The sequence below is a fragment of the Epinephelus fuscoguttatus genome, linkage group LG3 (genome assembly GCF_011397635.1).
Source record: "Epinephelus fuscoguttatus linkage group LG3, E.fuscoguttatus.final_Chr_v1".
Lineage (NCBI taxonomy): Eukaryota > Metazoa > Chordata > Actinopteri > Perciformes > Serranidae > Epinephelus > Epinephelus fuscoguttatus.
In genome coordinates, this window is record NC_064754.1 from 36170219 (window position 1) to 36184566 (window position 14348).

General features: G+C 41.7%; 1 protein-coding gene across 1 annotated transcript in view; it reads right to left on the minus strand.

Annotated features, from left to right (window-relative positions):
• Positions 1-14348, minus strand: part of LOC125886060 (alpha-1,6-mannosylglycoprotein 6-beta-N-acetylglucosaminyltransferase B-like) — a 159004-nt gene that overhangs the window by 63751 nt on the left and 80905 nt on the right. Inside the window, exon 8 of the mRNA XM_049571993.1 lies at positions 7722-7891. Within this exon, the coding sequence (XP_049427950.1) occupies positions 7722-7891 (170 nt within the window). The remainder of the gene's footprint in view (positions 1-7721; positions 7892-14348) is intronic.

Here is a 14348-nt window from a genome sequence, read left to right on the forward strand (position 1 = left end):
CAACAGTGGAGGAGGTCGGGATAATATACCTTTAAATGGAGGCAGTGTAGTAGACAGCAGTGGTCTGTAAAGCCAATAATCACACTGCCACATTTGGACGGAGAATTCTTTTCACTATAACACCAATTTGTCCCATTCTGCCATTTTAACATATCTTTGTTGTGTCCTACAGTTGTGTCTTGCTTGAACTACGCTACACGATTGGTGGTGGTACTGCTCTGTTTTGATCGAATCTGTAAGCTTTCAGAAGATGTGCACAAACAACGACGGCATGAGAGTAGAGTACAGACAGAAGGCACAATCAGAATCAGAATCAGAAATACTTTATTGATCCCCGAGGGGAAATTAGTTAGGGTGACCATATTTTGATTTCCATTCGGCCGGCCACGACATAGCCTACTTAAATAATACTCGCAGTTTACTCAAAGATGCCTTATCAATTTAATATATTTAAAATTTATATGTATGGATAGAAAATTCAGTTATATTACAAAATAATATCTCTCAAACACAGAAATTCAGATAGGCCCCAATAAGGACACATACACACACTAGAGTGTGGCGATCCGAGCCCGACAGTACCCGATGGGTCGGGCCGGGTTTGGTCAAAAATGTAGCTATAAATTGTATTTGGGCTCGGGTCGGATTCGGTCAGCTTTCAGTGAAAATGTTGTGTAAAAATAAATAAAATCCTATTGTCTGTCCTGTTTATTGCTTGGGCACTGTTATTTACGTGACAACACCTGAACATAACACACACAGACACACATTGGCTGTTTGTTTCTACCTCTCTCCTCGCTGGAAGTCTCGGACCTCCAGCCGCCCGCCTCCACCTTGATTAAACACTGAAAATAAAATAAAAGAGGTAGACAGGTTTTTCCTATTTTATCTTATTTTGTTTTATTTCTCCCTCTCCTCTCGCTGGAAGCGTCGGACCTCCCACCTCCCGCTCCCGTCTCAAACACGGAGGTCTCCCTCTCTGCAGCTGAGCACGCCCGGCCTGTTAAATAGCCTCTAACCGTAACAACTGTGTGACACAAACTCAGTGCTTTGGTCATTAAATAATGTCGGGCTCGGTTCGGGTTCGGACAGAAATATGCTGCCCGTGCCGCACTCTAACACACACAAACACAGAAACACATGGAAAACCGGACATTATCATCAATTTATAAAAACCCCCCGGACAGGACGTGAAAAGTGGACATGTCCGGGCAAAAGAGGACGTTTGGTCAGCCTAAATTAGTGTAACCAACATTGAGCATAAATGGGGCTCTACTCTGGCACCATAGGTGATGCTCAAGAAACCAGCAGTTTATCATATTTGTTCCTTGGATCTTCACATCCTGACTACTGTACTACACAGTGACTAATCCTTCAGTCCACATGTGGCTAGTGTGTGCTACACACACAAAAGGCCATATCTTCCTCTCCTGTGCGAGATTCTTTAATCCATAAGTTTTAGTAATTTGTCTATATGTCTCTTTACAGTAGTGACAGGATCAGGCACAAAGGTGCTGACCATCCACCTTCACATTGACTGCAGCAGTTCTCAGTGATCCGCACCCTCGAGTCTGTAATGTAGAGCAGGTGGAGCCCTGTCTTTCCTCAGTCTCACACTAATACATCTCAGGTGCCTTGCCAATCTAATTGGCACCAAATTCAGCTTCATTTCCATCAAGCTGCTCAGTTAGCCCACGTAGTGAGAAGTGCAAACTCAGCAGAGACAAGGGGATGCAAAAACCTGTATTGAATTAACTTAAGGTTTGTGTGCTGGTGTGTGAGCGGTGCGAGCAAAATTTCTGCTTTGTGCAGAATTGAAGGACAGAGCAAGATCCAAAACAAAGGGATGGCATTTATCAGGGAGCCTTCCAACAAAAAAAAAATCCAATGCAAAGAGCCATTATTTGCATATTTGAATAACACAAGTCCCCGCCCCAAACTCCACAGATGCCAACTCAGCACTTTGCTTGCTGTTCTGTCATGTCCTCCCACTTCTCCCCTGCAGGCTTTTGTACTCACATTCTCTCATTGGTTCATCCGCCCGCACAGTGACAGCCATGAGATATGTCACAGAAAAGGGAGATTATAAGTGAATGATTTCCTTATCATTATGACCTGCAGGCCACAACACAACACTATCACATTAATATAAAGAGCACAAAAACAGATTAGAAATCAGTGTAGTTCAGGTTTTATCTATGTAATTATGTGGCTTACCGAGTTAAGTTGCTTTTGTCTGTTTGTTCTGGTTTATTTTCATTCTCAGCCATCGCCTGGGGGCCACAGTATGTTAGTGAATCTCTGTGTGCTCTGATCATACATCTCTAGTGAATACAGTCCAGCCACCTGATTGTAGTACTGACTGTAAACTACAAATCAGGGTGTATGTTATATACAGTAACATAACCCTGGACCAAATCATCCCCTCAGTGGCCAATTACAGCTACCTTCTGCTTCCTCCTCAGCCAACTACAACTCTCAGATGTGGCCATGAGAGCAATGTATCACACACACACACACACACACACACACACACACACACACACACACACACCATTGTAGTTTGAGTTGTAGAACTGTGGAGGTGGATGGACCCTGGGCACTTTTTGTTCAGTTTTGTACTAATGTTACCCAAACTAAAAGCAAAGACATTTTTCTAAATCTGTGTTTGGACTCAGCTTTCACAAAGCAGCCTCTTTGGGGCAATTGTTGTCTTTGTGCCTGGTTTTCCATTCGTCTCGGTCGGCTTGCTTGTCCAGATTGTCAGAGCATTTGTCTGTATTTTTATTTATATGGCTGCATCTTTGCATGTCTTTGTGAGCACTCTTGCACAATATTAGGGACATGGGTAAACAAAAGAAGAAATTCAATGCCCACAAAAATGGACAATACTGGGAACAAGTGAGAGAAAGTAGGCAGAGAAAAATACTATTTTTAAAACTACAGAGGAGTGCTGTAAGAGACAGAAATAATATGGTGAGAAATCAGACCTGAAATAGGACTGTAGTGGGAAGCTTTGAAGTTACACCACAAGTGTCGGAAGTCTTGATGGAATTATTTACCCAATACAATATAACACTGTTTATCTGTCAGTGTGTCTCTTTACGTCCATCACACCAGCAGACAATACTCCAACTTGGAACCAAAATAAATCAAATAAATCATCTGTGTGCAAATACTGTTTGTTGATTTGCATCTGAGGTATATTTTGTGTGAAATGTTGATTGTGAGCCACTCAGGATGTCATCACTATGGCTCCGTTTTTTCTTGTCTGTGCACTGACAAAACCCGATGATTGCTTTTGCTTGATGTGAATATACACAAAGTTAATGTGCGGGAGTACAGACAAACAACATCAAAACAGCAGACTTCTGTTATTTTGAGAGTACTCTAATTGATTAATTCGTTCACAAAGTTTTTACCCCCTGTGTACGTATTGTGCCAAGAAAATCAATACTTTTCAAATCCCTGTGTATTTGTGTGTATAGTTGTGTGCACAGCGTTGCAGCAAGGCAGGAAATATGGTGGTTAATTATGTATTTGAACCATATAACATAACAAAAGACTATCTACTGGATCAATATGCCATTTATACTAAAAAAAAGTAAGCAGCATCTGTTTACCTTGAATTATCACGTATCACATTATCTCGTCAATAACATGTTAGCTGTAAGGGTTTCTCAACATTATGATGAGCCAAAGATCAATAAAGACACCACAGATTTGTGGCAGCCCAGTCGCCAAAAGAAAATGGCATTGCATTGTATGGTCCTGCACATCACTGATATGTTAAATTTGTTTTAACATCACATCAGTGTTTCCAAGGTGACGTAGTATGTGGGCTGACTTTGTCATCAGAGGACAGAGGAGATGGTGGATGGCGTGACACCTATGCCAGACACCTGCCAAGCTGCAGACCACTGTCTGACACCAACAAACAACAAAACTGGTTGTTTTTTTAGCCATTTCTATGTTTTCAGTAGCTTTCTAGTAACCAAACATGAATGTTTTTTTGCAACCAGTCGCTGTTTTTTTATCAGGCAAAGTGTCCCAAAAAGTAGTTGGTCTTTACCAAGACATCAATGGCTTTTCTAGCTGTAATTTGTACCAAAAACATATTTTAAAAGATCATACATAATCTTTTCCTGAGCATAACCACAGTTTGCTTCATATTCATGTATTTGTGGTGGCCTACTAACATCTGCTGCCATGTATTGATTTTCTATTTTTGGAGCTGGACCATTCAGTAGGAGTTCTGTTGAAATATATAAATACTGTCAGGAGCAGTGAAAGTAAAACTTAACAGTTCATTGTGCTGGGTCTTAAAGTTTACATTTATCTGCCACTGCAGTGGAAGCACCACTCATCCATTGATCTGATCAGTTCTGATTGGATTAACTGATCAATGATCCATCCCATGACTCAAACTCCACAAACTGCTGCTAAGAAAAAGAGAACTCACCAATAATTCCTTCTGAGATGCATTCATGGACCCGCAAGAAAGTCCTCGAATTTAGAGAGGGAACACAGAATAATAGCTACAAAGGGACACACACACACACACACACACACACACACACACACACACACACACACACTAGAAAATAAACAGAGAGTTTGCCTATTCCCCCTCGCCCCAGTCGTCAACTACAACCACATATAGATTTTAATTCTGTGGGAAACCCTGCATAATCAAATGGCTTTTGTGACTAAACTCAACCACACATTATGTACAGCATTGTGGAAACTTAAAGAAATATAAAGTTTCAATGTATCCACTATATTGTAACGTACAAATGTGGTAGCCAACATTTTCTCTGGCGATTGGGTTGTTTGTGGGAAGCATGAGAGACATAAGGGAAGAGAACACAGTATTATTATTTCTAGACAGCCAAACTGCATTACCACCTTAGTTCAACCGTAACTTTCTTTTTTTGTCTTACTGGCGGCAGGGACCGAGGGAAATGAAAGGTGTGGGAACAAAAAAGTTGACACACCAACAAAAAACGATTGGACACACTGCATAACCCTTCTGTGTTCCATTTTACTGCAGCAAACCATGTGGAAAGATTGACATCGGGAGGCAAAGTTGATGTGCTATTTCTCACACCAGTGTTTTTTAACGACTGAGTCAGGATCCAAATGCAGTTTGAAGAAAGATTAGACTCTTTCCTCAAGTAATCCAAAGCTAAGAGCTATTTTTCCTTCCAAAGCCATTCCATGTGGGCAAGGTGGACCAAATAATTCTTCATGCTGGTATGTCAGATTACACTTCACAGTCGCCTAAAACACATCGTGGCCCCGGTTGGGAAAAAGACCAATTTTAAAATGCGGGTCCCGAGACACTACAGTGACACGCACGCTGTAAAAACCATCCTGCCATCCATTTCCAGTGTGACGACTAAGCTCAGCCTTGTGGATGTCCCTGCCATCTCTAAACTCATTTTTTAAGAACAAGATTCCTCTTGATTTTCATACTCTCTCTTGCTCCGTGCAAGAGGTGTCTACAAAATGACTAAAATGACAAAATGACTACCAAAGGCTGGGGGTCAATACAGTACTTCTTGTATGATTTGTGAGAGTTGTCGCAGGCAGTGCACAGTGCAAAAGAGTGCAGCAGGGTCTCTGCAGACATCATTATATTGATCTATACTCTATGCCTATGTCATTGCAGTGATCAATGGTGGCAGAAAGACAAAGACTTCTGGCCCAATCAAGGCTGAACGAAGACGTCGCCCATCTGTAGCGCGATTCAGTTGTCTTCTCAAACTCATACCTATTCATAATTCTGCTATTCAACATTAGCCATCCATCTTCACGGGAGCCTGACAACCTGTGTGATTTATTCAGTCTCGGCCATGAAGTAGCTAGACTGGACAGAACAAGCCTGAGGGATCTCTCCCAACAGGGCTGATTTACATTCATCCACCCATTTGTGTGTGTGTGTTGGCTCTATTGCTGTATCCGTCAGCAGAAACATGCAAGCATGCTGACGCAGGGGATAAAAGACACACACCAACGCAGTCACGTTGACAGGAAACTGTGGAGTGCGTCAATACTGGATCAATACAGCAACAAATAAATCAACAGGACCTTAGGGTCCTCATTCAGTACATAATCTTAAGTGGGAATACGTGTAGTTAGAGCACAGTGCTCTCTTAAACACCTTGAATACAATATGTGGGAGTACAAGAACACATTGGTTACAGGAGGATTGTAAAAAGTCGTTGATTTGTTGTCACAGCTGTCATCAGGTTCATTTTGTGGCAGACATGTTGTATCCCTCCTAACAAACATGTTTGAAGGACAACAACTCACCCCAGAATAAAAAGATAGATATGTTTAAAGGACAACTCACCCCAGAATAAAAAGATAGATATTGCTTCTCTCTTTCTCTCTGTAGTGCCATTTATCAGTTTTGATTGTTTTACTGTAAGTTACAGAGTGTTGGAGATATCGGCCGTAGAGATGTCTGCCTTCTCTCTAATATATGGAACTAGATGGCACTCAGCAAGAAGAAAAAAAACAAAAAACAAAACAAAACTGAAAAACTCAACATCAATGTCTTATCCCAGAGATCATGACCCCGTAACTCAAGATAATCCACAGACCTTGTTTTGAGCAGTTTCATGTACAACCTATTTTCTTTCTACAGAAACACACCCACCAACCATATCACTGTGCAGAAGGAAGCGTGCATCTACTCATACATGACAGGACCATGCTTGTGAGAGCAGTAGATGCAAATATTTTACGGCACCCTCCTTGGCTGAACTGTCACGTCAGCTAGCTTAGTGGTTCTAGATGAGCTAACAGTAGATGCATGATTCCTTCCGTGGTATGATTGGTTGGTATAGTTCAGCAGAAACAAACTAGTTCCTGCATTAAAAACATCTCACCTCAATGTCTGTTAATTATTCTGAATAATCAACTTGCTATGATCGGGTCATGATTTCTTGAAAGAGATATTACTGTTGAGTCTTTCAGATGTATTTTATTTATTTATTTTTGGCGCTTTGAGCACCACAAGCCGAGTGCCATTTAGTTTCATTATATTCAGAAAAGGCAGACATCTCCACGGCTGATATCTCCAACACTCTGTAACTCACACCAAAACAATTAAGACTGATAAATACCACTACAAGAAAGACAAAAAATACATATTTTTGATTTTGTTGTGAACTGTGCCTTTAAATACAACTGTGACAAGATGACATGAAAATAATTCATATAGTAAATAACACAGGTAAATGTTCCTTCTCTGGTTCAAGCAATCAAGCTGTTAAGCCTATCAATCAATAAATTCCCTTTTCAAAGCAAACATGACACAAGAAATGTCACCTACTGGCTTCTCTTCATACCAGTTACGATTCAGAGGCAAACACTGAATGAGAAGAGAAGTTAACATAGGCCCCATCATCACCTGCTCAAAACCAATTACCAATAACAAGTCAAATTTGGTAGCCTTAGGATAGAGCTGGGCAATGTGGAGAAAATCAAATATCACAATATTTTCGACCAAAGGGTTGACTACTGGTGCTTTCACAAACAGAACTGTCTGGTAAGTTCAGAAAATTACATCACTTTACTGTAATGCAGCCTTTAAAACAAGGAAAAGACAGCACTAACGACATGACAATATCTGAAAGACAATATCTAATCTCATGTCATGAGCAATATCCAAATATTGTTGAGCCCTACTTTAAGATACAGTAACTCACCCTTGCAGCTCCTTGACAGACATGGAGATCTTGAGGTTATGTCCCAGAACGTGGAGAGCAGTGAGGATGTCAGCCCACTGGACCATCTCTCCCAGAGGACCCCCCTTCAGCACTTTGGGGCTGAAAACGTCTCCAGACTCCTCTGTTAGGAAGCCCACATGGACCAGGATCTGAAGGAGGGCAGGTACACAGAGCAGCAGAGAGTTAAAATAAGAGTCTGTGGAGAAGCTAAACACCAAAATCTCCATTTGAGAGGAATATTGACTGTAAGAATACAAAGCTTGTTGAGGCTTCAGATTGTGTTATCATCTACATCAGTCACTAACTCACATGACTTAAGAGGTTTTAAGGGTCTTAATTTTATAATTTTGGTTATCATTTCCATAGGTTATGAAAACATCACACTCACCGAGATAATCAGTGAGATCTAGGAACATGGTGACATCACTACACTAATGTCCTATGGGACAAAAAACATTAGCAACCAGATTATCTTAAAACTTTCTTTAAAAGTGCACCTGAAATTTAAGATCAACTGAGGCATGTGTGGTAAGTAAAGGTTGAATCATGAAGTTGGTCTATAAACTGCAATGGATGTTTACAACTGATGCTTGGTAACATTTTTACCATGCCTTCATTTTTAATTCCACATAAATCTGGCTAATCTTATCTTAGCTTCACTTAAAATTCATCTCACTGCTTGTGTTTCTTGCTTGGCCTGACTCGTCGTGGGTAATGTCACAGTATTCACAAATCTCAGCAATAAACTTTGTGAGTACAATGTTATAATTAACAATAAACCGGAATGATCCCTCAATGTAGTTAAGTTCTGCAGACAGTTAGGAAAAAAAGTATGAATACGTTTCTGAGTAACTTCATCTTCATTTTCTAAACCATCTACTAACATTAACAAAACAAAAACAATATACTTTACTAAATATTAATAATGTTCGGCTGCTAAGTGGGACTTTGTTATCTGTGTTACCTCTGTTTTAGTCATAGAAAACTTTATTTCCATTTGCAATTTGATATTTGGCGATATGACTGTGTTCTGGGACCTCTCTGCCCTTCCATGCGCCTACATGGAAGCCTAAGGCAGTGAGAGCAGCAGCAAAGACCCCCTGTTAATAAGCCTAAAAACATCCAGCCATTCTTTATTATGTACCATAATGCACATCTTCAACATAATTTAGAGACAACATGATTTTGTGGTGGTGCTGTAAACTTAGATGCACATAATGCACAATGTCATCAAGTACATTTAATTAAATCTGATTAATATTATATCATTTATATATGTGTGCGTACTGTACTGTATAAAGTTAAGCTCCTTGAAAGTTAAGCTCCTGCGGTGCAAACTGTTTTAATGAGTTTGAGGATTAGAATCATTAGAATTTCAGACTCTTCCAAAAGAAAATTATGGAAACTGAAAAGTAATTCTTTGAAATCCCCGATGAATTATCCCCTCATGCTCCAACGGAACTGCATGCACATGTAGAAATCCATCATTATGGACAACTCATTTCATACGCACCGTATGCCTATACAGATAACCGCTGCAACTAATTCCCAGGCATCCGATAGGAAAATCCCTTTTGTTTAAGAACATCGTGTAATACATGTGAGGGAATTATCACAGTTTATATGTTGCGCTGTTATACAACTTTGCACTTGCAGGTCACAGTCCCGTCATGCATGTCCACCTAGCTACTGCATAATTAGTGCAACCCACCGAGAAATGAGCAACACGTTGCCTTTCACAGTGGATTAGACACAACCATGTCCGAACGCTGCTCTGCTGAGTAATCCTGATTAGCTAACACAGCATGAACACCTCCATGCAACATACATAATGAGCTTAAGGCCAACTATGTGGAGTTTGCCAGAAAGTTTTGGACGGCGATCACCGACTATGTCTATCCCTCTGCTCGTATGTAAGTGCACGTGTGTCCTGTGTTTGTACCGTCACAGCTTTGAAATGTCGAGGTAATGATTAAAAGCTTCCAAGAGCTTTTGAAAAGCGTGCCGCAGTGCACTCTCTTATTACTCTCTTCTCCTCTCCATCATGCCACATTAGCCACAATGCACTAATGTTTGAAGGTTACTGTAGAAGCCAACACAGACACCAGCCCATAAACAAACAAACACACACATGCTGCTCAGACACATCACACATTTTACGATCCTGGAGGCGATTCTGAACAGAACTGGATATCTGATATAAATATGTATATAGTGATGCAGGGTTGTTTTGTATTATAGCTGTATGCATTCAGGACAACTGCTGAAGTCATTCCACTAAAGTTAACATGTACAAAATGTGTGTAAAACATTGGACAATGGTGTGTATGTGGCAGAGTCAAGCTCCAGTGAGACTCCAGCTGGCGTGAAAAATCCCCTGATTTAATAAGCCTGCTCTATTAACTTCTGCTTCATAAAAAAAGATAAGTGAAATTTAATTACAGTTTGGGTGGCAGATGGCAAGAGTGAGAATTCATGGCGCCAATACTATTCACTCTCTTGGCTTGGCGGTGGCGCGACAGTGGTGCTGGTGAGAGTGTATCACACAAACACTGGCAACCATGCAAAAATGGAGACAGAAGGAGGTGAATTTCACAAACTGGCAGCGGCACAGTAACACTGCTAAATAAATATGAGAAATATCACACAGTGGCAGCAGAGCCGAATAACTGTGGACTGCATTCTATAAAGCTGGCATCCACACACAAATGAAAAGTTAACAGGGAGAGAGGTAAGGGTGCTTTATAAAACCTGGCAACTTGCACCAGTGATCTAGACGGCTGAGGAGGGATTTCACTCTCTCTGTAATAGCCAGTGTTTATCTCCATTTGCGAATGTTAATTCCTCTGTATTGGAACCGAATTAAAGTGGAGTTCAATGACACATATCACAGCGGTGCTGGAGAAGTAACCTTTATATCACAGGATAGGAATCAATAGCTACAAGGGAGAGGAGAGAGGTACTAGTGTGGGTGGGTTCGTGCTGTGTTTTACCGCGCAGATCACCGGCACACACACTTTTGCCGCCAACACAATCTTGCATATTTGCTCACGCACTCACTTGAAAATGAAGATGAATGGGTGGGGAAAGCCACACAATGGGAAGTCGACAACGGAGGGAGTCACTCTTGAGCTAAAGCTGTACTTCCTCATAAACTCCTGTATCACGGCCAGCTGCCTCCCTCAGGAATCTGATCACACACCAGAGAGACTGGAGCTCTTTATACAGTGGACTTATGGCACTCCCAGATGGTGTGTGTCTGAGTGTGTGTGCTGATGGATTTTGGATTTTGTTTGTTTTGGTTTGTTTGCCTGCATTTGTTTCACACTGACATGCATCAGTGAACTCGGTGTGCGCGTGTGGATGCTTGTGTGTGTTCGGCGTGAATGCTCGGGGGATTCTCAAAAGGATCTGAAGCTACTCTCTACTGTTAGCGTCCCGTGGGGATTGAGCACAAAGACCTGCCAAACCCACTGAGACAGACAGAGAGGCACAATAAGTAAGCTCTCATGCTCAAGTCTCTCGCCCACCTCAACAACACCCGTCTGCTGGCACTTCTGTTCACACGCCACGCCTCTCGCAAAACTTTTTATGCCACAAATTAGGGTCTTTTTACAACATCATCCATGTTCACAGTGTGTTTTTGTGATGATACAGCTTGGATAAGCTGTAGAAAAGGAAATCTATTGTCTTTCACGTGCTGATGTTACGATTGTTTCATGTAATATGAGGTAAAATCCTTGGAAAGTCCTTGGTGCGTACACATGAGAGCAGAAGACTTGAAGTGGCTCTCGAGTATGTGGTACCACTCCATTGCTCTGCTCCACTCATCACTAACTGGCTAACGACAGAGGAATGCTAATGCTTGTCTCAGCATCTGTTAGCGCAACACTTTGCACAAATGCATGTGTGTGTGACCCTGTTCGCTCATGCACTGTGGCCCTCATGAAGGTCGCAGCTGTCCGATGGAAGGCCACGGGTGGCGACGCAAGCTGGCACTGCCAACCATCACTACTCTACCCTTAATTTCACCTTCTCCGTCATCCTCTTTTTATGCCTCCACAGACTCTCCCCTCTTTATTTCTCCTCACGTCTTTTCTCCTCGTTGTCACATTCCTCCGACCTGCTTCCTCCCCCCTCCTCTTTCCTCCTCACTTTTACTTTTTACGACCCCACTCCCCCCACCCCCCCGCCCCCGCCACTCCCCAATTCACCTTCCATATCCCATTAGTCTCCTACTCTGTCTGCACTTCATCAGTCAGAGGTCAATTAACTCTCAGGAGGGCAGACACAGGGAGAAGGGAAATTAACAGTTTGGCATATGCTGACAAACACACTGAATGTGCATGCTCGGCGCACACCAAGTAGACATGCAGATGCACACAAAGTGTCTTGCTGAGACACTTAAACTCCAGACAGGCAGGGACTGTGCTGTAGCAGGTTAACAGGATAAGGTCAACGTCCTTGGATCTGTACTATCATCTCTTTAAAAGCCTGTCCATTATGCCATGGCTTAGCTGAATATGTCTCCTATGATGTCTAGAAAAAAGAGAACAGCAATTTGTTACACAGAAAGTATTCCATCAGTTACGTTATAATGGCTGAATGGGTTGACCCAGGCTTTTGATTGAGTTTGATAACGACACTAAAAAAAAAAAAAAAAAAGAAAAAAAGGGGTGAGCTCTTTCAAATACATAACTACTTTGAAAGTGAAGTGCAGCGAAAGGTTGATTGTATTCTTTCTGAGCTCCACAATCACTGAGGAAACTGGCAGATTAATCACAAAATAAAAGACATTTCCTCGAATATTTAACGCGGGCCTCCACTTCATCACCGCGGCACCTTGCATACAAAGCCTCTCAAACATCTACCTCTCAAATATATTTGACTGAATGACTTGACTTAAGAATTACATTTCCCAAAGTCTCAACAGTTGCTCTCATGCACACACGCGCGCACGCACACACACACACACACACACACACACACACACACATACACATACACACACCTCCCCGTTCCCCGTCCTTGTGTCAGCCGCTGAGAGTTCAAAAGAATCATCACGTTTTCTCTCTCCCTCTCGATCCCTTCTCCCTCCGCACTTGCCTCTCTGCTCTGCTAATTTATTCTTTTTCTGAGTAAACATCCACTCTGCTTACAATCAAAGAGAAAGCCAAACAAGGAAACAGAACAGAATCAACAGAGCCCCATTGGAATTGTAAAGACTGCGCACTCCAGCAGAATGCTAAAGTTGGTATCGGAAGCGAGGGATTTTGTCAAAGACAAAGGTTAGGCGAGTGCAGGGCCGTAGTCAATTCACATCAGACAATGTTTTTTCTGAGGTCAGAGTTAATTAAAATCAAACAGTGTTCTCCGTCTCAGTGTTAAAGTGAGTGCTTATTTTAGAGTTTAAGTGAAAATTAATCCTGTGAGGGAGGAGGGTAACAGTTGACAATGGTGAACTTGTCTGGTACAGGCTGAGAGATTTCATTTTCACATGAAGTGAATGAGATTCTGCCTTTGGCTTTTATTGCAATGATATCCAATTAGCAGTCATGCAGGCACACATTTTTTTTTACTTCCATTCCTAATTATTGTGATAAACAGCTTTTGACAGCCAAGGCTAACTCTTACAAACACCCGGACATCTGCTGTTCAGATAGCGGCGGCACGTTGTAAGGAACACATAGGCTGTTGAAGCAGCCACAGAGCCATGATAGAGGATAACAAATCCCCTCAGAGCACTACAAAAAAGGAGAACATCAATCTCAGTGACAGAGGCCTATTTCCACCCTTGTTAACTTATTTTAGAGAGAGATGAGGGCAGAGGGAGACATTTTGGGGAAAAAGATGCTGAAAGTGTGCTCAATCTGCCTTCTTGCATTAAGTCATTCATTTATCATTATTGTCTTAACTAAAAGATAATGAGTCTACTCAGCACAGGGTGAGAAATGCAATAGGTAGGGACCTAAAATGTGGTGCAGTGAAAGGTTACATGCAGCAAAAAAGTTTCTCAAACTTCCAAAGTTTAAATTACATATTGCTTTCATTGACATTTGGAAAAGTAAGCTTTTAAACTTCACCCTTAGTTTTATATTTTTAACCATTTTTTAATGAAATATCCAGTCTTTGGGTTCACCTCACAACTCCCCTCTCCACCTCCATCAATCCTTTCCTAATCCATATTCTACAATGCTGTCCTCACTGTCATCTATCCCCCTCTTGTCCTTCCTTTCTCATCTTATTCTGCCCCCCTGGCACTGGCACATGGCACTTCATCACAATCCCAATCGTTCATAATCATCATTTCTCACCTCCTTTCTCCCTTTTCTTCTCGTCTCTCTCGTTTATCCTCACAATCTTTTTCTGCCATACTCTTACACTAAGCCCTTGGCACACATGGCCACAAGCAGGAGGTAGCCAAGTCCATACTGGGCAGCTTCAGCGCCAACCAAAATGAGGTTTAACAATTTAACAGTATGATGCAGCGATAAATTCTTATTTTTGCAGAACACAGCTTTTAGAACTATCTTTGAACGGATACATAAAGACAGTCACACACCAATTACAGATGAAGAATGCAGACTGCAGCGATGGAGGACAACC